A 27,750-nucleotide genomic window follows, 5' to 3' on the forward strand; every position below is an offset into this window, starting at 1 on the left:
ATGGTGCGTGCAAAAGCAGGGCAGGCTGCAAACCTAAGGCTCACAAGATTGTGGTGGACCGCAGTTTGGAGAGCACTGAGGAGGCCTGAAACATTTTACTGGTAAGTATGAAGAGGAATCCTGTGGTCAGAAAATGAAATGCAGACTAAACTATCAGGGGTGGAGGAGTGAGTAGAAGGCACTGGGGATGTGGCTGACTTAGGGTGTGATGGCCCATAGGCTGGGCGGTGCGGCCAAAGTATGGTCCCCTGATCAGCAGCACCAGCATCACCTGAGAATGTGATAAAAATGCAAATTCTCAGGCTCTACCTGAGACCTACTGAGTTAGAAACTCTGGAGGTGGGCCCAGCAATCTGTTTTAACAGGTGATTCTAATTCATGCCAATGTTGAAAAACACTGGACTAGGACTGAACTAGGCATTTACTAACTGAAATTGGGGAGAATATTACAAATAGGAGTCAATAAAGGTTTTGATCCTGGCTGAGTGGGAGAAGTCAGTCGTTCAAATTATCTAAATATATTTCATATTCGTTCCTCTGAAACAAATAACAACAAATTGAAAGACACTTCTCTATCAAATTATATAGCTGTTGGCTGTAAGTGTATACAGTTGTGTATATATATCTCTCCATATCTACTTGCTAACAACTAACAGGGGCCTAAACCATAAAGTTGTTTATTGTTTATTTGACAGAAATTCTGAAGTTGGTCCAGAGTTGGTTCAGAGGCTCTTTTAATTCATCAAGGTCTCGGTCCTAGGTGCCAGGCTTTTCCTCTTTCCACAGTGCCACCCACCTGGTGGCACCATACTGGTGATGTGTCTCCTCATGGCCACAGAAATGGCTGTCCAAGCTGCAAGCATTATCCTGGTAGAAGTTCATTTTACACAAGACGGAAGTTGGTGGAAGCCAGAGTGCTTTCTTTTCCTATGCCATTCATTCATCTCCAACCCCAACTGCCCCCTCCATACACCTCCGGAAGACTTCCCATGTATCATTGTACAAAACTGGATCACATGCCTGCCCCCAGACCAGTTACCAGCACACGGGACTGGATTAGCTCTAGCAAGATCCATGCCCTGGGTTTGGGCCTATTGCTCATCCTAACAAAATCAGAGTTCTGTTAGTCAGGATAATGGGGCAGGGCTGTAGGGAGAGCAAGTAGCAGTGTTTGCTATGGTTATAAGGACATACACACTTAACCTATATTTCCGTGACCGGTGATTACCTTATTCGCATACAGCTTCTGTCTGAGTAAATTTTCTACCGAATATTTCTCCCTCATGCCTTTATCATACAGTTTTAATAATAGAGAGAAATTATTTTTAATAACCTCATATTAAAGTTATTTCTAATGGAAAGACCAGACTTGAGATTTCCCAGGTTGGTCTATTATTCACATCAGGCTACCATGACAGCTAGTGCATTAGCTAAAACGAAACAAAACTCTCTAAGAGATGTTTTTGAAGTGATACTGCACTATTTTTAAACAAATAGCAAACGCTAATACTTTCCTTTTGGTGTAATTCCATATCTTATATTAATTTGGGACAAATGTGTGATACTATGTGTAATGATTAATATCAATTTGTTGTGCGCTCCTGTGGGAGTCTATGCTAGAGTATCCTGGTAATCCTATAGTGGTTCCAACATATGATAGCTCGTATTCATGCTGGAAAGAACAGCCTGCTGGGGATGGGGCTGAATGTTTCCTATAGTGTCTCTACAAAGGAGAAACTCTGCCCCTGTCTCTCTCTAGCCCCTTCTAGATGTCCACCTAGAGAAGCTGCTGATTATCTGAATGGTCAGGGCTTCACACACGGGAAAGTATATCACAAAGGAGCAGGGTACTGCCTTGAAAGGTGATGGATCTTCATAGCTATATTCTCTATTCCAGCTTTGCCATCTGGTTCCCACTGATATGTGGCCGGCATACCCGATTCAGGGGGAAAGGAACAGGAAGCTTTGCTTGGGTTTCTTGATCTGAGTCACATTCTCCAATCTAGTTCAGTCTTACCATGAAGAAGCCCTGTATGTAGATGAATGACCACCACATGCCCAGCTATGTGTAGAGCGCTGTGTGACATCCCATCCAGTTAGTGTTCTTTGTGGTCACACTCCCTTGATTGAGGATACCACAAGGAGAGGCAAGGGAAACGGTAGGATTAGGGCACAAAACCTTACCCAAAGTCCTTAACACTGACAGACATTAAGTTTTCTTTACAATAACATCAAATGAGGTGCCGACTTTGGAAACAACAAAAGTTAGTCACAGTTTTGAATCATAATGGTACAGAAGCAATGAAGGAGCATCTGAAATTTTCCTGAATTTTCAGAAAGTAATTTGTACTGTAAGAGCTATTTAAACTACAGAGAAAAGCATAGAGATCAGCAGTTTTTAAAGTGACTCCTGGGTTCTCAAAAGTTCCTAATTGGTATTTGTAAAGGGTTCTATTAGCTTGAAAATATATGAGCATATTGGTTTGACTACTACTACAGCCTTAACAAAGACTGTAATTTTTACTTAAACTATGTAATTATATAGTAAAAATATTAGGCTTTCCTTTTAAAATTCCATTTATTCAGGCCACATTTGGTGTCCAGAAACAGAAACCTATTCCATCTGAGCTAAAGTAGAAGTGTGATTCATTGTAAAGATAATTATCCCAAGCAAATCCAAGGAAAACAATACACAGCCAGACCTCATGAAGCTGGTGAACCTGACTAGCTCTGAAGACCTCAAGCAGAACTGTGTGGCCCTCTCTAAGTCACTACTTTTACCATGATCCAGACACCAACTTACTCAGCCATTTTTCTCAGTGCAAATTTTTTGACACCGTTAGAGAAAATCTATTTGGCTCCCCTTGAGTAAGGTGTGTTTATTCTAGTCCAATCAGTTGAAGCCAAGGTGGTGAGGACAGCCAAGCAAACATGGCCGCTCACGTCCATGCCTTAGGTATGGCCTGTGGGAGGAAGCAGGCTCTTTTAGAAGCATATATGGGCAAGGATGCAATGACTGGCCACTGTATTTTAATGTAGTTTAAAAAAAAACAGCAATTGACACCAAACTATATGAGAAAATGGGACAATAAGGAAACCTATGAGCAGATTCAGGTAACACAAAATGATTGAACTCACTTTTGTGTGTGTGTGCTGTCACTGTTATTATCTAGCATAACATCATCTAAGATGGAAGTCAATCTTTCAAACTATTCTTCCCTAAATACAGGCGTTCGTGGGTCTTTCCACATTTATTACACTACCAGGTAACTTTATAGTTGGTCTAATTTATCTGTTGGTGCTCCACACTTTTGTCTTCAGAATCTGTAAAAGGAGGAGAATGAGAAGGTGTAACTATTTAAAAATCCATTAGTAAACTACGTTTTCATTATCTTTTCATTTGCTATCCTCTTTCTTCTGTTTCCTGGATTCCTGTGTTCAATCTGATTCAATTGAGGGAGTGTGTGTGAGAGGGATTCTATCTGCGGGGGACATCAAACCGCAAGACCGTCATTAGACACTTTCATATAGCAAAACTAAATTCTGGCCTCCTTCCTGACCTTAATCTACTTCTATGTGCAGTGTTGCTTGGTTCCTTTGCTTCTCATTCTGAATCTTGTTTGCAGCTACATTGTCAGTTCCATTTCTTCTCTTGGCCCTGCCTCTCGTCTATGTACTGATTCTAATTTCCCATAGTTAGCCCCACTCCAAAGCCCATCATCCTATACGTTTTCAGAACAGAAGGTACCAAGGATTTGTTCATTTTATTGGACATTCAAATAAGAGTGTGGAGGCATGGGTGAATATCCTGACTGGTCAACCCCAGCCTCGTTTTCATAAAATACCATGCCAACTAAGTTATAGACTTTGAAAATCTGGACTTGCAGATTTATGTGTCCATTTACTTTCTTATTCATCCTAAGGGAAGAATTCAGTTGCCATTGACATAGCCCTGGTTATAAATGTAGGAAGGGAGGTTCCAAAAGCGTCAACAAGCAAAGCTGGGGATGTGAAGGGTGGGAGGAGGGTCTGAAAAGAACTACATATGGGGGACACTTGATCTCTACTCAGTTCTATTAGTATAATAAGAAAAGACTAGTTAATATTTTGTTTCCCCACCTACCATTTATGGTTTCTTGACTGTATGGCTTTTCAGAGATGGGCTGAGGAACTAGATCTAAGAAATCCACTTCTGTAAATAGAGAATGGGCAGAATGGAGATTTTAGTATCTAAAGCACATTGATTTTTGAATTAGTCTCATTTTCTCCTATCCTGTTCCTTCCACTCCAAGTTTCTCTGAATGCCTGTTCTTGGGGAGCTGCAAGATGCCCGATCACTTTTATATGGAGTCTTGAGAACTGGACTACATTCTTCTGACCATAACATCATTCTCTCAGACCAGACAACATGAGTCATGACCATTAGCACTACAGAGATGGTCTGTGACTTGATTGACCTAGTGTCCGACATAACCAGGTCTTTTTCCTCACCTTGGATTAGATCAGAACACATTCTATCCTTATATTCTGAAATCAAAATTAGATAAAACATATTGGATTTAGAATATAATAACAACTATGAAATGTTCTAGGTCAGTGTTTTTCAAACTTTGTTGCCCACAACTCACAGTGAAAAATGAATTTTACATTATAGTCCAGTACGAGCACTTGCATGCTTACAATAAAACAAAAAAAGTTATATGAAACAGGACTTACTCTTTTCTTTTCTTTTCTACTCATCTTTGTTTTTCTTTTCTATTCTAGTGCATTAGGGGAAAAAATCTGGTCTTCTCACTTACTCTTTTCTTATCAGTTTTATTCCAGTTCAAGGAAAAAAATGCCACTTGTTAAACTGATTTAATCACCCAAATATTTTTTCTTTTTTTAGTAGGCTCCACACGCAGCATAGAGCCCAAAGCAGGGCTTGAATTCACGTCCCTGAGATCAAGACCTGAGCGGAGATCAACAGTCAGATGCTTAACTGAGCCGCCAGTGTCCCACCCACAAAAATTTTTTACAACACACTGAGCCCACACTGTGGAAAGCACTATCAAGTGATGTCTGATTCTAATGCTCATTCAACACATAGCCCCTCAACCTGAAATCAGCCCCATTTTCTCTACTTTATCAACACTAATGTTCTTCAGTCTGTGTAAAATTATGACTTAGTAGAGGGTCTAAGAATCTAACATTTTATTTATTTATTTTTAGATTTTTATTTATTTATTTGAGAGATTGAGAGAGAGAGAGAGCAGAAGCAGGGGGAGAGGAAGAGGGAGAGGGAGAAGCAGGCTCTCCACTGAGCAGGGATCCGATGTGGGACTCAATCCCAGGACTCCGGGATCATGACCTGAGCCCAAGGCAGATAGTTAACTGACTGCACCACCCAGGCGCCCCAGAATCTAACATTTTAACTAACAACTTGGATCGTTCTGATGCCTAAACTCTGAAATACATACTCCACAATTTGGCTTTTTTTCAACCATTTTGGAAAGCTGCCAGTCACCTTGGTCATGACAGATCTGGCAGTTTTTCCTCAGTTCTTTCACAGGGGCCTTGGAACCCTCAGTTGTGACCTTGAGCATTGCTCAATACCAGCTGCGCCGACTGGAACAACAGTGCTGCCACCCAGATACCGAGAGATACTGTCTGACTGGGCCTCTTAAAATACCTGTTCTCTCTGGGACTGAGCTCACCACAGTCCTCCAGACAGTGATTTGGGCAGCTCCATCACCCTCTGGGGGCCAATGAGAAAGCCAGTTTAGTTCTGTAAGACTGACGGCATCTACTTCATGCTTGTCTTGCCACCCACCAGCCATTTTGCTGAGCTCTCAACCAACTAAACTAGAGATGACCTTCATGTGCCTCTTCTGGTTCTACTCATCCTTTCCAGATCCTCTGCTCTAGCCCAGCTACTCTGTTTATTGTCTTCTGAATACAACTTTAGACTGCCTCGGGTTCACACTTCTGGTCACGCCTTGGCCACCTGAAATGCCTCCTCTGCCCACATGTCTCCTTCTGGTGGGGCACCTTTCACAGCTTCTCTGACTCCTCCACCTGCAGGCTTCTTTTTCACTACAACATGAGTAATTCCTACGCATCCTTCAACACTCAGCTCCCATGTCACTTCTACTTGAAAGCCTTTCCTAACACTCCTGTCCCTGTCAGGAGGCCCCCAATGTGGTTCCATTATACTCAGGCCTCTCTCTACATACCACTTCCTTCTCAATAGGGTAGGTTTTTTTGTTTTGTTTTTTTAAGATTTTATTTATTTATTTGTCAGAAAGAATGAGAGAGAGAGACAGGCAGAAGGAGAAGCAGGCTCCCCGCTGAGCAAGAAGGCTGATGCAGGGCTCAATCCCAGGTCTCTGGGATCATGACCTGAGCTGAAAGCAGATGCTTAACTGACTGAACCACCCAGGAGTCCCTTTTTTTTTTTTTTTTAAAGATTTTATTTATTTATTTGAGAGCGTTAGCAAGAGAGAGAGGGAGAGTGAGCACAAGCGGGGGGAGAGGGAGGGGCAGAGGGAGAAGCAGACTCCCTGATGAGGGCTTGATCCCAGGACCTTGGGATCATGATCTGAGCCAAAGGCAGATGCTTAACTGACTGAGCCACCCAGGCACCCCTCAACAGGGTAGTTTTTGATTGGTTTTGCTGTTTTCAGCACTAGATGGTAAACACTTTGAGAGTAAGAACAACATTTGCTTTATGTTCATATCCCTAGGATCTAGTGCGATCTCTTTCTTTCTTCCTTTTATTGTGCTAAAAACATAAAACATGAAATCTACCTTTTAAACATGTTTTGCAGTATACCGTATTAACTATGTACACACTGTTGTACAGATCTCTAGAATATTTTCACATTGTGTGACAGAATTAGCAGAGTTTCTGAATAAATAAATGATCGTTTGATTATCTTTAGACATCTTAAGTTCCCAACTAGATTTGAAGATATAAGTCTTCTCCTTTATATATTACAAGGAACTCTCTTCCTTGTGCGTTTCTAGATTATTATATACTCTCTTTCCTTTTGCCCTGTCTTGTTTTGTTTTATTGAGCTTTTTAATTCATTGTGCATCTTGGCATTTACTTCTTTGTATTCTCGGGGCTCCTTTCCCCAGACATATCTGTGTGGCTATAACTCTGTCATTGTGTCCCCCAGTGTCTCTCACAGTGACCAGTATACAGAAGGTGCTCAATGAATATCTCTTAATTTCCTTCAAGATTTTAATAGATTTTAAATGCGATCTGATTTTGAATATAGGATGAGGGTGATAAAAGACTTAATTCCACTTGGTGGCTAATAGATGACCAAATTCCTTTCTTTGAAATTGAGTGTTAAACGTTGGATAAAAAGGACATTTTTTTTCCCCAATTGATATACCTACCATCTGAGACTCTTTGATTTTCCTGGTTGTTGTATGTGGTAGGTAAAGTGGTATTTTCATCTCTTTTGGCTAAGTCAGTCTCTAAAAGTCAAGAGATTAAGCATTAAATTAACCAAGAAGATTAAGCAAATCTCATGCATGAATCACCTCATTGATATGCTATAAGCAGAGATCTCTAAACTGTGCAAAATTCTGATTATTTTCAAAGCTCTGATCTTGGAATCTCTGGAACGGTGTTTTGGGCAAGGTCTGAAGTTGACAGAAGCAAGATCTCTATATCTACTATCTATCTATCTATCTATCTATCTATCTATCTATCTATCTATCTATGCCTTGACCTTTGTTAATGAAAGCAGCATAAAATCAGGTTATCTTTTTCACCAAACCCTCTATAAGGCAAGTATTATGGAAAATTTAGGATTAACTACCAAAGGAGTCAAATTTAGAATGACTGCTTTATAGCCCATTCCTTTAAAAGGAATTTGCAGCTCTACTCTGCAAAAGCAGGAAGCCACACAAAGGGCTTCTGAACACTGGGAATAAAAGTGTTTCAGTGAAAACCAACTGCTCTTCGGACTTCTGCGTCTGTGCCCTTGGAGTCCATGCTGCCTTTGGCTTTTATTTGCTCTTGCCCATTTCTGGTGACTTGACCACTAGGCAGAACCAGGTCTGAATTCCCAAAGCCCATCCTCTGCCTAGAACCTCTTTTCCTGGAGGTCTGGTCTCTCTGCCCTTCCCACACTGCCATATTTTGACCTCACTAAACGGTCGCTGGTCTGGACCAAGGACAGTCTTCTGTCCCCTGCCAGGTTCTTTTTACCAGTTAATTCACTCTGAGAGGCAGCAACTATTTTGATTGGGTGGAATCTGTACCATACTGGTTGTTAAATATTTTCAATATTTAGAGATTAAAGAAAGATGATAGCACTTCCTTGTGAGTTTAGGATTAGAGAAACTGCCAGTCAGAAAAATAGGCTTATTGAAATGTACTGATTTTTTTTAAGCAATCTAAAAGTAAATGGAATGTTGTGGGTTGGATTGTGTTCCCAAAAAGATGTGTTGGAGTCCCAATCCCTGATACCTGTGAATGTGACCTTATTTGGAAATAGGGTTTTAGCAGATTTAATCAAGTTAAGGTGGGGTCGTACTGGATTGCAATGACTGGTGTCTTTTAAGGAGAAGAAACAAGACACACATGGAGAGAAGACCGGCATGTGAAGACAGAGGCAAAGATTGGAGTGACACAGCCGTAGCCCAGAACTCCGAACACTGCCAGCAGAAGAGGCAGGGAAGGGTGCTTCCCTAGAGCCTTCTGAGGGACCATGGCCCTGCCACACTTTAATTTAGGTCTGCTAGTCTCATTTGTTCACTAGGGAGTAAGCGTCCGTTGTTGAAGCTACCCAGTTCGTGGTCACTTGTTACAGCAGGCCTGGGACATGAAGGCATATGTTACACACAACATTTATAAGGTCGTTGTGTTTTTAAGATGTGATTTCTTTTTTTTTTTTTTTTTAAAGATTTTATTTATTTATTTGACAGAGATAGAGACAGCCAGCGAGAGAGGGAACACAAGCAGGGGGAGTGGGAGAGGAAGAAGCAGGCTCCCAGCAGAAGAGCCTGATGTGGGGCTCGATCCCCTAACGCCGGGATCACGCCCTGAGCCGAAGGCAGACGCTTAAGCGCTGTGCCACCCAGGCGCCCCCTAAGATGTGATTTCTTTAGCATTCTTATGAGATGTTTTATTTAGAAGGACACACTGAACTTGGCAGTTTCTCTTGTCAATAATTTCATTTAGAAATGATAAAATGTGGATTATAGTCATCAATATTCAATAGCAATTCAGTTTTAACAAATATTTTTAAAATTTTAAAAAATATTTTATTTACTTATTCGGGGGAGAGAGACAGTACGAGAGAGCACACGAGCAGGGGGTAAGGGCAGAGGGAGAGGGAGATGTGGGGCTTGATCCCAGAGCCCCAGGATCAGACACTTAATCTCCTGAGCCACCCAGGTGCCCCAACAAATATTTTAATTGTCTTTTAGTAGCAGCTCAATAAAACATCACATCGAAAAGATTACCTGATTGATAGGGCTGAAAACGGATCAAATCTCCAAGTGCAACAAGTTTCTCCTGTTGAAAAATTTTATAATCAGAGAAGTAAATGACCACAATTGCTAATTTAATCAATCTTCAATAGAAAAACAATTTGGGTCTTGATTTTTAAGTAACCAACAAATATTTTTAACATGCCAGACATTACATAACCTAATGAGTAGCGTTTTTCTGTTGATGTCTTCAAACTCTTACTGCCTCCTGACTGTTTTTAGGAAGAGGATGCAGATTGAACCCACAGAAAATCAGTGTATGCCTTGGCCCAGAGGAATCAGTTTACGGTCATTATCAAATCAGCGCTCTCGTATCGATTCGGACATTACCTGAATGAGATCACTTGTCATTCTGGTCATTATTTGTTCACTGATTTCAATATCTTCGAGATCTGTAAGAACTACCCAAGTTCCATTCTCAAATTTCACAGGCATAGAAAAGACGATCCCTTCAGGAATACCAAACTGGCCTGTAGTGAGCAAATAGAAAGCAAAGCAAAATGAAAGCACTCAGAACAACAAACTCTTCATGTTCAGCATTGTAGAAAAGGACAGAGATCGTACATGATTTTTAATTGTGATGGTGAACTAAATTTCTGAGAATTCCTCTCCCGGGAGGATTGAAACACTTACTCTGGAAGTATTGACTGAGCATCTCTCCAGGTTCTGACAACTCTCTTGTCTGTGTTTCTCTCTGAAAGAAGAACCACTGCTCCCTCTTGTTACCCTCTCTGTCCCCTCTGGCTTGGTTCAGACCCCCTGCCTGTGCCTCAGGGGCTCATGTCTTTCTCTGCCATTTTGTCTAGACTCCTTTTTTTCCTGCTCCCTTTGGCCTTTCCTTGCCCTCTTGGTAGTCCAAGACCCCAAGATATTTGTCCACCTGGCCTTGCACTCTTCTAGCCTGCTGCGGTGGTCCCATAGCTACGGTGTGAGGCCTGGGTTAGGAGGGAGAGGGGCTGGGGAAGTTGATGATTTCCCAGGAGCTCCCAGGGCCCAGTTTGGATGTGTTGCAAATAAAAAGATGGACAATACTTACTACTAACTGTGCAACATTCAGATAAAATTGCCCCCCCTTTTGTGCCTCAATCAAATGAGAAAATTATTCTTGCCATTCTAGTCATCAAAAATGTTGTCAGTAGAACAAAAATGTGAGGATAGTCAAGAAACCAGGACCTAAAAGGCCTTTCCTTAGAGGACATCTGAGGTTCTCTGTTCACTCTCTTTTTTTATCTGTAAAGAGCCAGCCTTATGAGTGGACAACCTAAGAGAGTCTACCTACATGGCTTCAGGAAGACAGTGATTACATGCCCTTCATGTCCAATATTGCATTGTTTATTGGTAAACTCCTACAGGGATTAATTAAACTGTTACCAAATCAAGATAAGGTTTTAAATGTCTATTACCCTAAAAAAGTAACATACTGATTTGATTCACCTTATTCGTTAAAAGCGTGCTCATGCACCTTCCTGCAATTGAAACAAGATTCGTAGAGTGTCTAACCATGAAGTAGCAACGGGAAGATCCAGCCAAAGCCCTGCCCTCAGGGTGCACGCCCTCTAACGGAGGGGACTTATGCACTTAACCATACCACCAATGAGAGCAGGCTGGAATGTGCTCTCTGATGGAGGAAAAAAATGCTATTCCCGTACGGAGGAGAGACAGATGAATTCTGACTTGGGGGACTTGGGGGACTTGGGGGAGATCTCCTTGAGCTGCACTGTCGTCACTGGAATACCAGGGAGGATGGTGGTTCCCCTAACAGCATAAGGAACATAAGAGATCAAATCGGACAGGAAGACAATGAGTTCAGTTTGGTGTATGTCGGTCTGGGTCTGAGGTGACAGTGTCATGTCCAGGTGGCAGTGTTTCATAGGCTACAGCTCAGCAGAGAGGCCCAGGCGGGAAGCTTTAGCTGTGAATGAGTTTGCACAAGGAGAAAGTAAAACACAAAGGGAAGAGAGGATTTAGATCGAACCCACAGAACACAGAGCATCAACTCTTCTCTCTTCCCTACTCTTCAAGAATGGTAGAAGTCCTCTGAGATAGTTTTTAGCAGATGAAAGCGGTAAGGTTGTAAAACTGCATATACAGTATCTGCGGCTGGAGAGCAAGCTTTCAACATTCCCACTGGCGCCCTAAGATCGGCGTCTTGACGTGCCCTTCGTATCCCGACCCTGCGTCTTTGCCGCCGTGGCTCCTGAGAGATGATCTTTCCACACTAGACTGCCAGGTAAACACTAACTCAGACTTGAAGGCTTCCTGGAGAGTCACCTCCTTATTGAAGTCCGTCCTGATTGCTCCTGCCATCTGCCTCAAATCGACCTTGCTTTCCCTTCCTCAGCTGGGATACAGTGAGAACGGCTTAGCGGAACTCTGGAGTTTCTATAGCCAGCTCTTCTTCCCTCTGCTCTAGGTCTCCTGTAGGCAGTGGCCAGGTCTAATCCCTGTGTGTTCCCTGCATATTCACACAAAACATCGCAGAATTTCTGAATGGCTGAGTGAGTGCATGAATGAATAAGCGAGTATGGAAATCTGGGAGTCCAGACAGCTTACAGACCAGGTAAGGCAGAGGCGGGGACGCAGAAGCAGGAGCACGAGGTATACGGGGAGGTTTGAAAGTAATCCAAGATAAAAAAAAAAAAAAAAAACTACTAGCAAATTTACCTTCACTTAATACTCCTAAAGACACGATCTCCCCAGGCGGTGAGCCATGGTACCAGTATTTCAACGTAGTGGCAATACCGTGTGCAGCTAAAATGGCTCCGAATTGTTTTCCCGTGGCCGTCTGCTTTTGAAGAGTTTCCACATATTGTCTGTTTACCCACTCACTATAAGGAGAGAAAGAAACGATTTTATAACAGAGGGAGAAATGGGAATAAAATAATGTTCCTTGGGTCAATGGATCTCAGTATAAGAAATCATCTCCATGAAAGAGAAATATGACTGCCTGTGTACCTTCCTTCTTCAAGCTTCTTCAATCCTGTAAAAAGTCAGTCGAAAAGCCACGAAATATCACAGAAAGGAATCCCGAAGTGTCAAACGAAAAACATGATAATAGAAATACAGAACACAGAAAAGTGGTCAGACTGCAAGAACAGTTACTCTCATTATGAAGAATTTATTCCATATAGACGTTATCTTGGAACCAGTGGTATCCTTCATTCTAAAGAAAAGGATGTTCCAAGACATTGAATTATGTACATTGAGAACTGGGGCAATACTAAGTTGTTATCATCTAAAGTTTAAATTCAGGGAGTAGTCCAGCTGGACTAGAGCGGGTGATAGAGGGCTGCCCCTGCTAAGCCAGTGCCTACAGCCCCAGGAGACACTGCCCTTAGCAGAGGAAGCACGTGCCAGGGGGGTGGGCTCAGGGCGTGTCATTCCTGGGCATGGATGAAGCGCCTCTGGCCTGAGGAAGGGGCACAGAAAGGAAATGCTACAGCTGGAAAAGGGCTGCAAAGGTTAGAAAGATGCTTCAGAGCCGCTCTTCTCCCCTCCCCCGCCCTGTCATAAAGGTAGTGCTGACTGCAGTGGGGAGGTTCTTGGGGCTTGGCCTGTACTAAGCCATTTCATCTTCCCAACCACCCTGTAAGGCCCACACTATGGGACCATTTCCACTTTGCAGATGAAAAGCCTGAGGCACAGAGTGGTGAAGTAACATCTCTAAAGTCACACAGCTACAACGTGGCTGTTTGAGAATCCCAACCCAGGCAGCTTGATTCCAGAGACCTTACTCTTCCCCAGTCCTCGGTGCTGTCTCTCCTGAGACAGAACACCCAGCATGGCCTGGGCCTGCTCACCATCTTAATTCCTTATTCTTTTTTTTTTTTTTTTAAAGATTTTATTTGTTTATTTGACTGGATAGAGACAGCCAGTGAGAGAGGGAACACAAGCAGGGGGAGTGGGAGAGGAAGAAGCAGGCTCCCAGCGGAGGAGCCTGATGTGGGGCTCGATCCCATAACGCTGGGATCACGCCCTGAGCCGAAGGCAGACACTTAACCGCTGTGCCACCCAGGCGCCCCTTAATTCCTTATTCTTGAAAATGTTTCCACCGATTTCAATTGGGATATCTCTCTCTCTGTGTGTTAAATAAGACTCACTTTGCAGATGCTTGCTTTAGAGATAAATTTAAAGTAATATGTGAGCTACTTTAAGGATAGTCTGAAATACAAAAATTCATAATTGCAAAATCAAATATACTGGGCGTGGGGATTGACCAGTTGCGATTCTATAGAATTTTCTGTATCTTCAATAGAGCACATAAACAAAGGTGAGTGTGAACAATGTCGATGCCACGTCATTTTTGTACAAAGATTTCTAAGATGATTTAAAAGCTCATAACAACTATTATGTACGTATCCAACATTGTGAGTATACTTCACTTAAAAATATACCATACCTATCAAACACCAAGCTCAAAACAGGACGTGAATAGTTAGGAGGTCCCCAAATAGCACTCTCATATCTGTAAATCTTGGCTTTTCTCAGATCAATGTAGTTGTTTCCACTAATATTACCCCAAACTATCACATTTTTGATGCCTGTGAAGAAAAAGAAATTTAAAATTAACATAATAATGAGCATTAATTTAAAAAATTGCCCGTAGTCTATTTTTTGTCTGTGTGTTTGTTTCAGGATTGATCTTTTTGCTATAAAATGATCTAAGTTTATGTTTCCCCCGAATGTACAAACGACATGGATGATTTCCTGAATCGACAGGGTTTGGCAATTCCTACTCATGCTCATATGTAGGCCACATGAGTGCATTTAAGAAATACTGCAGTGCTCCCTCAAAGACATTGCTACTGAAAATTATACCACTGGTGTGGTCCTAACTTAACCACTCTGCTTGCCACTAGGAGAACTTTTTCTCTGCTTTGGTTCTGACAAAGAGTTCTTGATTCTAGACTGGAATAGATATTTGGGCAAAGCACTTAACTCCTGGGTGGGTTTCATTTCCTGCAGAAGGCGGGTGTTATAATAAGAGGCCCCCGGGTACATGCAAACCAACAAGTAATTGAATTAGCTTCTCTGTGTGAGGCACTTTTAGGTGGAAGGTTAAGAAGGAAATAGCCCAAATCCTCGCAACGCTCTAGGGGTGGAGGGGAGTGGGTAAGAAAGCAACTACTATACAAAGTGACATGTACCGTGAAGGAAAATAAGAGGATAGGGGTTAGAGAGAAATAGGGATTAAAATTTAATGTGATTCTGAAACTGTGGATCTTCTAGGAATGTTGTATCTGAAGTGAAAATAAATAATTTTATTGATTTTTAACTTATTTGCTTAAAGACTTAATTATCTTCCAAGATCATACCACTTCCTACACTTTAAATTCTACTGTTGTGCATGAGGTAAGATTGCTGTTTGGTTTCAAGTAACAGAATATCCTTCTGACTTGGCTCAACTAGGAGGAGTTCGCTTTTCTCAGACAATAACAAGCTGAGGTAGGCAGTAACACTGGTGCATGCTCAGCGGCTCAAAGATGCTATTCTCCTGGCCTGTCCCTCATGGTCCTAAAACAGCTGCAGCAGCTCCAAGTATCACACTCTCACACGATTGGGCTCAAAGGCAGGTAGTAGGGAAAAGAATTTTTCTTATCAGACTTGAGGCTCTAGATAGCTCTGCTAGAGAAAATCACAGTGGACATCTGCTGTTTTTCCTCCTAACATTTCTTCCTACTGTTTTTCTTTAACAGCATTCCAGTTTTCCTTTAAAAAACTACCCTTTCTTAATTTCAGTCCATATGGTTTGGGTGGGGCTGTCCTCGCCCCTCAGGTCTATCAATAGGCATGAGTCCCAGATTCCAGACTCCTCGCCAGGACGATTGATTTGGAGATGGGCAAATGGCCCAAGCCTGGCCAATGAGATATTATCCTGCTACTTTTATACATTTGAGAGAGCAAGCCCTCTTTCTACGGGGCAAGCGAAGCTATGAATGTATGAGTCTGGAGACATCAGTGGCCACATTGCCGCTTTGTACAGAGAGCCTGCCTGAGAATTAAACCAATGCTAAAGAAAGCAGGGCCGAGTGATGGGTCAAGAGAGAGCGCAAGCCAGTCCTGACATCATCGTTAGAGCCCCAGCATCCATCTATGCCTGAAAGAAGCTCTCTCTCTGACTACCGTCGCTTCGAGTGGACCTCCTGTCTCTTGCAACAGAAAGAGTTCAGACCAAGCCAATGCACATGGTCTGAGAAACAGGCCTATGTGTGAACTGAACTCAAGGGATATCCTGGAAACACCTGCTACTCTCTTGGCATCTGGACTCTTCTCTGAATGACTCTCCTTGATGCTTTTCTGATTTCAGGTCCCTTTGCTCAACTGGCTTTGTTGGGGCGGAGTTTCTCATTGCTGCTCTGCAGACCATTCCAATCGACTGCTGTCCCTCCAAAGTCTCTCTTTCCTCTGCCCAACGTCTCTCCGTTTCTCTTTCTTCTGCTTCTCATATGCTTTATTGGCTCTGGGTACAGGAGAGCTTACAGTTTACAGCACCACCACACTCACACGAGAGCAGCTTTCTGGCTGAAGGCCCCCACCTTGTTTTAAATTTTGTAACACTGCCTCTTCTTGGCACTTTGATCAGCGAATCAGAAATCTTTTGTGATAAAACAGTGTCTACATATCTGTCTATAAGGTTGGGACAGAGATAAAAATGATTAGAAAATGTTTTCCTTTCCTACTGAATAATTTTATAGCAATTTGGCTAAGGTAATCACTGAGCCTGGGGGTGAGGCACTGAAGATTTTTGTGCAAGAATACCAGAAGTGATGGTTCTAGGGCCTCGCTGTAAAGCAGTGGGTGATACAGCTCTTGCTATAATGTGTTAGGGGCTGCCTGAAGTCCATGATGGCCCCGATTTAGAGCCTGCTAGGCTCACATCAGCGTTTCCCCATCGTCTTGAGAGAACGCCTTGCACCCCTCTGCGTTCTCACTGGGTTCTGCTGCATCTGCTTCATCTAAAGGCACGAACTCTAAAATTTGTCAAAGATGATAAACATTTTCAAATACAGCACTCCCCTTTTAAACTCAACAATCCCTTTTCTGCTCCAGTCTCATGCTCATGTGGTACCAGTTCCAAGACTAGTGGCGCGCAGAAACTGATCAGCTAGCAGAACCCTGTGGACAAGTTCAACACCCTTGCAAGTGTTCACCATCACGTGGGTGGAAATGGGGTGGAGGCAACTTACGCACGCCCCTGATGATTTCTTTTTAAAAAACACCGATTACCTTAGTTGATGATTATTATGGAAAATCGAAACATTAGGTTTCAAATTATACATTTTTAAAATGATGGACAAAGTCAGCCTGCCACGAAAAACAGTAAAAAAACAATGTTTGCACCGTAGTCAAATCACACAGTAAGGAGTTCTTTGTATCTGCTTCATACTTTCTAGTCCAGATATCCAGAATAATCCTAAAGGGAACGGTGTTCTTCCTAGCGGCTCTGAAATGATGTTGTTGAGAACCAGAACCAGAACCAGAACCAGAAGCTCACTCACATGAGGGGGTTGTTCTCAGTTTTCTGGCCAGCACAGCTCTGGCTCGGCCTTCCACGCCCAGTGCCACGGCGATGATGTTGTGGGCCACGTTTGGGGCGTATCTCATAAGCAGAACCGTTTTCAGATTCACAAATGTTTTCCCTCCCACAATAACTCGGACGGAGTCGTGAGCATTTTTCTCGATCAGGTACCCATAGAGCCGGCACAGAGGAAGCCTGCTTCGGATGCAGTCTTCTAGAGTGTGTACCTCCTGGTCTGTGACCTCGTCCAGGACGATGATCACGTGGGCCTGGCGGAAGGCGTCCTCCACTCGGGTGCAGATGGAGACACTCCGGAGCAAGGGGGCCACCAAGTCCCGAGTCTCTGTCACGATCATGTGGAGATTTTCTTCTGTCTGCTTATTGTCAAGTAGATTCAGGCTAATTTCCGTGTGCATTCCAAATACTTCGCCGCTTGTCAAGATGGGAATTAGGTTGTAGCAGGCAGGAGCAGATGCGCTAATAAAAATGCAAAGCCGGATTATGAATGGTTAAATCTTTTGCTCCTGCTAAGCCTTTATTGTTAACAGATATTTCTGCAGGTGCATTAATAGGGTGGTTTAATATCTTCTATAGGCATACAGAACCGCATAGACTTTTTAAGGCAAGAAAGCAAAAGTTGAGCAAAAAAATTCTTACTGCTAATCCCTTGCTCTGGCCATCTGAAAACAATATCCAAATAACAAACTCCCTGTTTAAAAGACTTTTCAAATAAAACAGAATATGCAGAAAGCAACATTAAAAGAATGGTGTCACAGTACTCTAATTAGTTTACATTTTCTTTTAAAAAGGTAAAGAGATAAGTTTTCTTTAACCACAGCTCTTTTCTACTTTACACCCTCATCTACAAAGTAATGACACTTTTTGGGAAAGGACTATCTTTTCTAATTCCTTGCAAAGAAGCCTAGGATCAGCATAGGCTAGGTATCCCGTATCTGTACCCGTAATTCGGCAAGTATCTGGGTACTCTATAGCTTGGCTACCAATCGAGAGGTGTCATGACCCTGACAGGAGTTTGGAAACGCATCTGGGCATTTTTGATGTTCACAATGGGTTTGGGGAGGGGTTCAATGAGGGTTTCAACAGTATCTGTACCATTTGAATCCTTTAAAAACATCTAACGGAGAGGTAATATTTATTAAATCTGGGTGTGGGGTTCATGTTTATGCTTATTATATCATGCTTAATTCTTTTCTGTATTGAACTATTTCATAACAAATAATTTTTCTAGAAAAGCATGAATATTAGGATGCATGCAGGTGTAGTAAGAAAGAAGGGCAGTGTGAGAGACACAGTGGGGGGGGTAGAGAGAGAGCAAGAAGAACAGCAAGAGACACTGAGAGAAAGATGGAGTGCAGAGACAAAAGTTGCTAACGAAGACTGAACGCGGTGAGGAGCAAGAGGGGAGAAAGAGGAAGAGGGAGCAAGACTGAGGTGTAGTCTAAACCCTGACAGGTTTGTTTTCTGCTTTTTCTAAGTTTTGACTGCCGAGGAGGTATCCACTTCAAAGGTGGCCATCTGGAACAAACACACAGCCAGTCACACCGCTAAGCAGCCAGGGGCACTCCCACACTGAGGCTCAGTTGTCCTAGAGACCTCTCAGGTCAATAACTGGCCAGCTGGGCTGCTTGTTGCTTCTCTCTCCAAGCTTTAAATTTCCACTCCTAGTGAGTGAGCCGATGAAACCTAAGTCCCCCACTCTCAACCCCAGTGAAAGCAGAGCGCTGGGCCCATGTGTGCTCACATGTTCTCTCTCTCCCCTCACCGGTGACTTCACAGTGTGGCTCCAGGGGTGTCAAGTAATTTCCAGGATGTGGAAGTAACAAACCCCTTTTCCCCACATCTCCTGATGGGACATTGGATGGTTATTGCTGAGGGTGTCTTGCAAATGTAATGAGAACCACAGGCTGGTCCAGCCACAACGTTGGTTACTGAGGTGGGGACACAACACGAGGTTAGTTCCAGCGAGTGGGAAAGAGGGGGAGGGCAGCAGGCCGTGAGACCAGAGTGGGGCGAGGAGAAAGAAAGCGAGGGAACGGGAAGGAAAGGCGGCAGGGCAAAGAGCAAGAAGGCAAGCAGCCGACAGCATAAGAGACACAGAGAGAGGGGACAAGAGCTGGAGACAGCGTTGTCGAAGTAATGACCTTTGCTATACAGCTGCTCTTAGATTTCGTGTGTGTGTGTATACATACACCTATAATCTAAAACTTAAATATGAAGCTACATTGGGGGATATGTATGTATATATTCACATATCGATACATGTACATGTCTATACGTACGAATCTCAAACTTGACATTCAGATGTTCTTCCATCATGGACTTAATCCCACATTATTGTCCTTTCTAAATATAACACCCACTCTCATGAATCTTGGAGTTTGACTGTCCCACCTGGTGATCCAGACCTGCAAGGGGTGGATGAGATCTTTCCTGGTTTCTTCCTCCAGTTCTTTTTCTGTGTGTGTCTCCAGGTTCTCTTGAGCAATTACCTTCATCAGCTCAGTGGTCATGCTAGAGGTAACACCATAGTAAAGCTAAATATTAGGAAAGAAAAAGTCAACACTGACAATGATTATAATGGAAAGTTCTTGTTTAAAGCCAGAATAGAATAAAGAGAGCAGAGAGAATACTTTGGAAAGCAAGACATTTGAACAACAATGTGAGAGAATGGTAATGTTTTGAGCAGACGAACCAACTAAATCCATATACCTGGGCGTATTCCAGGAACTCGTTATATCCTCCCAAAAGCAACGCCGCTCCTCCACGATCCAACAGCTCTCTCCAGATGATGGGGGACTTTTTGTGACTCCACTTATTCTTTTCACACAGATCTTTTAACCACTCCTATTGAATGATATTCCAAGAGAAGTCATCCATTGAATCTGTCTCAGAATTCAGTTCCATACTTCAGAATTTAAACACGAACTAGCTTGTTTTTTTTTTTTACTACCACTGAGAATACATAATAAAATTAAGATATTTTTACACTGTATAATGTAAATAGAGAAAAGAGTGGTGAATGAAGTAACAAGTTAATCAAATACGAAAGACTATTCTTCAAATTCGGTGACCAAATAAAGGTACTGAGGGTTGCTTTCTTTGCTGAGGAGACTGGGAATGCAAGTGGTTAGCTTAAAAGAGAAGCCAAGTCTTCCAACTTACCTGATTTCAAAAAAAATTCAACTGGTTCTTCCCTTGATCTTCTATGTGAGATATTTCCAGGCTTAGGGCCACATAAATTTGATATTGCTGTCCAAATATGTGGGTATTGTTTGTCATTCTGACTGAATTAATGAGCTAAAAGTTATCTGTGGATTTCTAATAGTATTCATTAGAGAAAGCTTAAATCATCATTATCTGGTTTGTGTAGACCAGGCCTTTCAACAACAAGAGCTGAGTAGAGACAGAGAGCAACAATCTTGTGAGTAAAGTACATGACAGCATTCTTGTCATTGGAGGCATGTGTAATGAGGCTACCTTACACGTAAAATCTTAGACGTTAATTTCTCTTGATGATGTTGAAGATCTCTCTGCCTTTATCTTCCCTTAAAGCAAATAATGCTGCTGTGAGGATTCCACCACGGTTCCCCTAGTCATTACACAGCCTGACCAGTGAAGTGCCAGGCCTCTGGAGTGAAGGGACTCTGCCCTCAAAGACCTTCAGCACCAAGTGGGGCATGTTGATGTCTTGGTAAGACTGGGGAAATACGTACAGGACTGGACTCTGAGGGTACAGAACCAAGAGTGGAATGTAAAGTTGGACGAGGGAGAATTTATCAATATAAATCACCCTTCTGCAACTCAAGGGTGCATATCCTGGCAAGCACCTCAGAAGACAGTGGTAACACATTGCTAGGACAGCTCTCCAAAGCTTGGAGAAAGTGATGGTTCACGTGAGATGAAACAGAAATGCCAGGACGTCCACAGAAGACAATGGAAGAAGCAATCAAAAAGCTTAGAAAAATGGGCACGCTGGAGTGGGTATGCTACCATGGAAGGCTGGAAACCTACCAGTCCAATATGTTCTCCAGAAGGGCCTGGAGGACACTACATTCATTAAAATGATAAGAACTGCACTGGTGATAGGTTCTCAGCATCACGGAGAAGCCTGGTGTGGCTGCCCATCCGAGGCCAGGGCTATTAAAGGACATGCTGTTATAGAGCTGGACTCCCTGATAGAATCAGGGATGATAGAATCCTGAAATAAAAGAGGCCAGCGGCAGTGCCCACCAGAGAACATCGATTGTGATAAAAGCACGGAACAACCCAGCAGATAAGGTGACTTAGCTGAAGGCACAATGGACTCACAAAAGAGACAGAGGTTATGCTACGGACCTAGATACAAGCCACCACTCACCAAAGCTGATCGAGCCATTGTTGCTGCTAAATGTCCAATGTTCTGGCAACAGAGACCAACACTGACCCCCTGACAATGGCACTATCCCTCAAAGACACTAACCAGCCTCTTGGGGGCAAGTTGATTACATTTCACCCCTTCTACCCTAGAAAGGGCAGTAATTCATCTTGACTGAAATCAACATATATTCTGGGCAAAGAACTGCCTTTTCTGCTTATAGGTCTTTGGCCAGCCCAGGAGCATACAGAATGTTCAACCTAGCAACATGGGATTCTGCATAACATCACTTTGAACCACTCTGGAGTAAAGCGTGTGTGGGACTGGGCACGTAACCATGGGATGCACTGGCCCTATCATATATCACATCACCTAGCAGCCTGATAGAGGGATAGGACAGTCCACTGAAGGTGCTTAGACGTTGCTACCTTGTAAGGATACAGCTCTGTCTTTCAGGATGCAATATACACCATGAGTCAATATAGGGCTTTCCCCACTAGGTGATACATGAATCCAGGAACCAAGGGATGGAATTGAGTGATCCCGCTTACCATCACTCCCAGTGACCCACTTGGAGAATTTGTGCTTCCCCAAGCCCACTTAACTCTAGATTCTATGGGTCTGGAGGTGCTAAATTCCGGAGGTGCAAGGGTGTTTCTATCAGGAAGAGTTCCATTAAACGTGAAGCTTTGGCTGCTGCTTGGTCCCTTTGAGCTCCTGTGCCAAAAGACAGCAGTCAAGTAAAGGAGTTACCATCCTAGAAGAAGTACCTGGCCCTGCTGATCAGGGGCATGTGGCCAGGAAAGAATATTTGGCATCCAGGTGATCCACTGGGGCCTTCTTGGTACTGCCTTGCTCAATTTTGACAGCAAATGTACACATGCCGCAGTCACATCCAGTCACATCCTGGGAGACTAGGACTCTGACCCCTGAGGATACAGGTCTGGGTCATCACACCTCATAAGTCACCTAGACCAGCAGAGGGTGAGGACGATTGACATTGGATCATAGACAAGAATGGTGATGAGTGTCAGTGAAGCCCTAAAATGATATGCGGTGGAGACTATGGTTCCTTTCACTGATGATCGTCTTGTCAAGTTGCCCCAGGGAAGATGCCACCCAGAACCCCAGAAGAGCTGCTCCCAGACAGTATGAACTTCTTATATGGAGCGTGTAGATCCCAAAGGCACAACAACTTGTGAGCTGTAGCAGGTCTTGTCATATGTTGTTCAGATTCCCCCTTTCTGAGGGGAGACCGAGATACTTATTCCCTGGGTCACCAGGCGTACTTACTGCTGAAGGCTCAGTGTTGAGTCTCTCTCTAGGAACTGACCTCAGAGAGGTTTCCTTGCCCAGAGTTAAGTCCCCTGCCCAAGGGCAGCCTGCATCCAAGGACTGTTAGTTGTGTCAGTACAAAAGCCCTGCCCCCTTGCATGTATTTGGGGTATCTCTGAAGGGCCAGCCCAGCTTCCGAGGTCAGGGCTGGCTGAGCCCTCTGTTGCAGTGGCACGGTGGTTCAACCTCTCCCGTTGCACAACACTGCTGTCCTCACTCCTTCCCAGGGCATTGTTCCCAAGAGCACGCCCCAGTAAAGGAAACTCCTTTCCCCAAACCTCTGTCTGTTTGTGGGGAAACACAGTCCCAAAGAAGGGTATTTCAAATAAGTGTGTCACATCGTTAGAAATCAAATGAAGGAGAATGAAAAGGATAATAAAGGTTAAAAGGATAATATAGGTTACCTGGATTCTTGGGAGAAAAAAAACAGCTAAATTTACTCTACTGATTGGTTAGGGCCTCATTTGTTTTACTAGGTACAAGGAAAAAAAAAATATAATGTTCTGAGACTACTAAAAGGAATTAATTTTATTAGTGTTAAAATATCAGCAGTACATGAACATTCATTATTGGAAGCCCATCTGATACACTGGCTAACATTTCATTAAATCAGAACACATTTTTGTGAGTGTGTGTGTTTAACAAACAACAAAGGCTTCTTACCTCCCAAACACGAGGATGTTGTGTAATTTTATGTACCCGAAAATCAGGAAGATTCTTTTGTAAGTAGTCTGCTAGGAGTTCTGCTTTAGCATAATATGGGCAATCTGCTCTACCTAAAAGAGTTCAAATTTGCAACATTTTTTAATACCACACAGAAACTATCATGCAGTTATAAGTGTCATATAATTACAGAATTATTCATATAGGTATGATATATTTTATAACATAGAATTATAGTATCAACTGCCACCATATAAACTTCTGATTTTTATCAACAGTAGTAAAAATAAAGTTATCTCACAGGAGGTCAGAATCTTAAGGAATAAAACGTGGAAAGAAGAAAAGGTTACTGGATATTTACTCTCCACCAGTAGTTTGCTAGACCTCACGTTCTCTAAGGGGCTGCGATACTACTAACTAAGCATGAACTACTAATAATGGACTACCCATTAGTAGCCACTAAAAGGCAAAGCATGAAGTGAGGAGTGATGGTAAAATCACAGGTGGATTTGATATGTGTTGAGGGGGGTGGTACCACGGGGGAGGAGAAGCTGAGGGAGAGAGAAAAGTCTGGGATAACTCCTAGTTTCTGGCTTGGGTAGATGATCCTGCACTTAACTGGACAGAAACCACAGGTAAGATGTTTGATTACAGACACGTGCAGCTCGAGGTAGGTGTAGCCCATCTCAGGGGATACGCCCAGCAGGTGGCTGTACCTAGGAGTCTGAAGCGCAGGCCCCATGTAAGGGCCTGAGAGACAGATTTTGCAGCCGTCAGCACACAGGAAGTTAAAGCCATCAGAGTAGATGGATTGGGTGTCTGATGGGAGCAGAAGGGGCAGGGGCCAAGCGTAGATCCCGCTCTGCAACAGTCTTCCCCAGTTACTCCCAATCATGAGTCCTTCCACTTCATGGCGACGTCTACATCATCAACCCTCTCAACCACTCCCTGTTAGCCTCCCTGTTTCGTTCAAATCCATGGTTCATGAATTCAAACCACAGTCTGGCTCAGGTTTTAAATTATCTTGCCCCACTACGTTTCTGGCAAATCAGCCTGGTGAAAGCCTCTCACCCTGGATGAATGCAGTTACCTGCCTTTTCTGTTGTTGGGTTCCATCTGCTAGGCACCCCTGGAGAAACATGGTAGAAGCAAGCAGAGAAGCGCCATTATAAATTCATGGTCACTAGCCTCAACTGGCCTTCAACTCTGCCAGGACATCCTTCTGTTTTCCTTATCAGCACTCTCTTCTCTTCTCCACAATTTCCATTCCAAACGTGGCCCACTGCTTGCAAACCTCTTCTTTCTCTCCATTTTCCCACACTGTCAGAAGAGATAACCTTACTTTCTACAAAACCAAAACCAAATCAAGCATGCCTGGGAGGCTCAGTCGGTTAAGCGTCTACCTTCAGCTCAGGTCATGATCCCAGGGTTCTGGAGTTGAGTCCTGCATCTGGCTCCTTGCTCAGTGGGGAGCCTGCTTCTCCCCTGCCTGCTGATCCCCCTGCTTGTGCTCTCTCCCTCACTCTCTGACATAAAAAATAAATAAAAATCTTTAAAAAAAAAGAGTGATCCAAAAGCAAAACCAAATCATACAAAATGGTATCATTTGGGAAATCCCCTAACCTCCTGCCATCATACCTACAAGCCTGTCTGCATCTGGACTCATCCTTTCCTTCTTTCTCCCATTCATGGGAGATGGCTCCTACCTCCTGTCCCGCTCTAACCTCACCACTTAGGCTCTGAACACCACCCTCTTGCTCCTTCAGAACTGCCACCAACTCTGCTTAATTGGTTAACCTCTCTTTAAGCATCTTATTCCTATTTTTAATGGTCCTTTTCCATCCTATTTAAACATAGTCAAGTTACATTTAAGTTTCTCCTGTCTTAAGAAACAAAAAGCCTATGTCCCTCTCTAGCTATTGCGTTCTACCTGTCTTCTTCTATTAAGACTTTTTGAGAGAGTTCTCTACACTTGCCATCTCCAGTTCTTCACTTCCATTTACTTCCCATTCGCCTGCAATCTGGCTTTAACCACAGTTCTCTAGCGGGGTATCAAGGACCTCCATGTCACTACATCCAATGGATACATTTTGATCCTTTTCTTGTAGACACTTTCTTGTTGGCATCTGCCTTCTATTCTTCTGAAACACTCACTATGGTGGAGTCATTCTTAAGGTTTTCATCCTACTTCTCTGGTCATTCTTACTATACTTTGTACATTCTTACTTCTTTATTGATCCACTAAAACGTTAGCACCCTTCAAGGCATCTTCATACTCTATGCATTCTTGCTGGCTGATCTCCACCACTCCCTGGGTTCAAGTAGCAATCTGAACATCCACTTCAGAACTATCGCTTTATATAGATATTTATATCTTCCTGTATTTTTCCATCTCCCTCTGAATGTCTCATAGACACTCAGCATGTCTAGGACAGATTTTGCCACAACTCTCCCACCGAATTTGCTCCTTCTCTTATGTTCTTTATGTTCAGTTATTTAAGAGAATTAAGAGTATCCAGAGTATTAAGCCTACTTTTCCACTTTTTTTTTTCAATGACTCATCTACCCACTTTTCCAAACCACTGGTGGGAAAAAATTTTAACTCTTTCTTCTCCTTTGCCTTCCTCCACCCAGACATTTAGTTCTATGACTTCTGCCTCCCTAATGTCTCTCCAGTCCACTCGGTTCCTTCCATTTCCATTGCTTACCATCCTAGGCCAGGCTACCACTATCTCCTTCCTGGACTACTGCAACTAACTGGGGTCTTGGCATCTAATCTTTCTCTTCCCATAGAGAATACCATTCAGATAAAATGCAAATTTGATTATGTCCTCTCCTTCCACAAGCCTTCTATGTACGTTGGATAAAGTCTGAAATACTGAATATGGCTCACAAGAATCTATATTTAATCCAGGCCTCAGCCTATGATACTCTCTTTCTTGTACCCTTTGCTACAATCCTACTAAATCTATCTCCATTTTCTAGCTTTCCTCATTTCAACCCCAGTCCCTGCCACCTATGTGTTAATCACTCTCTTCTTCCCTACCTGCTTTCTGCTAGGTAACTCTGCTTAAAAACCCACTCCCTTCAGGAAGCCTTTGCCTGACCAAAGGCTCCTGCCACTGCTCCTATAGAACCTGCCCTGCCACTGGCCCACAGACAACATTCCTTGTAAGTGTCTGTATCACTGCCTTCCCAGCATATACTCAGTCAGTGCTCAAAAATGTTCTTCTGAATGAATAAAGAAGCAAAGGAAATAGATTTCCAAGCAAATGGGAGATGTCAATTGTGTTAATGCATCTGAAAGTTCCAATAAGGACTGGACAGCTTCTGTATAAGTCATTGGTGACTCTGGTGAAGGCCATTTCTGAAAGGAGGCAGAAGTAGAAGCCGGATTGAGCAGAAGAAGGACCTGAAGATACAAAGGCAGTCTACTTTTTCAGGAAACTTGCTGAGAATGGACGGAGGCAGGCTGCTTTTACTAAGACCCTTTAGTGGTTTTCAGGATGCCAGCGACATTTTCCATCCTTTTCCTCCATTTGCTGACAAAGGTGGGCTTCTTAAAATGCAAACCCATTAAGGATACTCTCCTGCTTAAAAAAATTTTGAGACTCCTCATTGCTTTCAAGATAACAGTTCAACCACCTCTGTTTGGTACACTTTAGGTGCAAGGATCTGGCTGCTGCTCCCATTCTAGCCCCAGGTCCAGTCACTTTCTCCATATCTAGTTCCTCCATTAGGCCATGAGACTTCTAGCCTCTGTGCATTTATCTGATGTGGCGTCCCTATCCCAGACCTTCACAAATCAGCTCCTGCAACACCTCTCAGAGCCCTGTGCACATCTCCCTCATTTCATTAATTACAGTGGATCAAAATTACTTGTTTACAGGCTTCTGTACTTCGTGAGACTGAAAGTTCTTCAAAGGCCCGGGTGTACCTTTTCCCCCACTGTCCCCAGTGTCCGGGAGTGCTTTGCACAGTACCCTATCCAATCAACATCGATGAATGAATGCGTAAGAAGCCTGGGGTGGTCTATACAGAGGTTGGAATTGTTAGAACAAAAATACAGTTAAGAAAATCACTGCCCAGCGACCAAAGGGGGTGAGCAGTTGTCGGTGTTTTGAGCGATCTACAGGCGGACATGGGGATCACTCACCCGCAAGCACGAATTTGGCCATGTTAAAGCCTCGACCCAGGGGCAGGAACCGCGGCTCGGCGGTTTCCCGGCAACCACGGCGTGGCGCAGGCGCACTCTGAAGTTGAGCGCGGGGTCTGGGGCCCTGCTAAAGAGGTTAGGTGTTGGGGCACACTGTCATACATTGTCTTTTAAAGCTTTACGCTCTCCCCTGTCCTCATCCCTGAA

The 27,750-nt window shown here is 43.3% G+C and overlaps 1 protein-coding gene across 2 annotated transcripts; it reads right to left on the reverse strand.

Moving 5' to 3' along the window:
• Positions 1–2,334: 2,334 nt before the first annotated feature.
• MDH1B (malate dehydrogenase 1B) lies at positions 2,335–27,726 on the reverse strand. Of its 2 annotated transcripts, XM_045806590.2 has the most exons (12): positions 27,544–27,726; positions 23,388–23,500; positions 19,745–19,879; positions 19,427–19,569; positions 16,995–17,491; positions 13,895–14,036; positions 12,160–12,323; positions 9,826–9,965; positions 9,469–9,520; positions 7,390–7,470; positions 4,124–4,192; positions 2,337–3,324 (listed from the first exon to the last, which is right to left on the reverse strand). In XM_045806590.2, the coding sequence occupies exons 1-12, from the start codon at positions 27,563–27,565 to the stop codon at positions 3,284–3,286; spliced, it is 1,599 nt and encodes a 532-aa protein (XP_045662546.2). In that variant the 5' UTR covers positions 27,566–27,726; the 3' UTR covers positions 2,337–3,283. The 2 variants fall into 2 exon arrangements, with proteins under 2 accessions (XP_087719123.1, XP_045662546.2); XM_087862997.1 differs by lacking the exons at positions 23,388–23,500; positions 27,544–27,726 and having other exon boundaries at positions 2,335–3,324; positions 19,427–19,546; positions 19,745–19,843.
• Between the last annotated feature and the right edge of the window lie 24 nt (positions 27,727–27,750).

This window comes from Ursus americanus, chromosome 1 (assembly GCF_024610735.1).
Source record: "Ursus americanus isolate L20-20 chromosome 1, mUrsAme1.1.p, whole genome shotgun sequence".
Lineage (NCBI taxonomy): Eukaryota > Metazoa > Chordata > Mammalia > Carnivora > Ursidae > Ursus > Ursus americanus.

Bases quoted from the DNA above. Each gene is read 5' to 3' on its own strand.
- MDH1B (XM_045806590.2), bottom strand. From the start codon at position 27,565: ATGGCCAAATTCGTGCTTGCGG. The intron at 19,570-19,744 runs GTATATGGATTT...CCTAATATTTAG, and splicing joins AGTTCCTGGAATACGCCCAG to CTTTACTATGGTGTTACCTC. The intron at 4,193-7,389 runs GTAGGTATATCA...CTCTATTTACAG, and splicing joins AAATCAAAGAGTCTCAGATG to AAGTGGATTTCTTAGATCTA.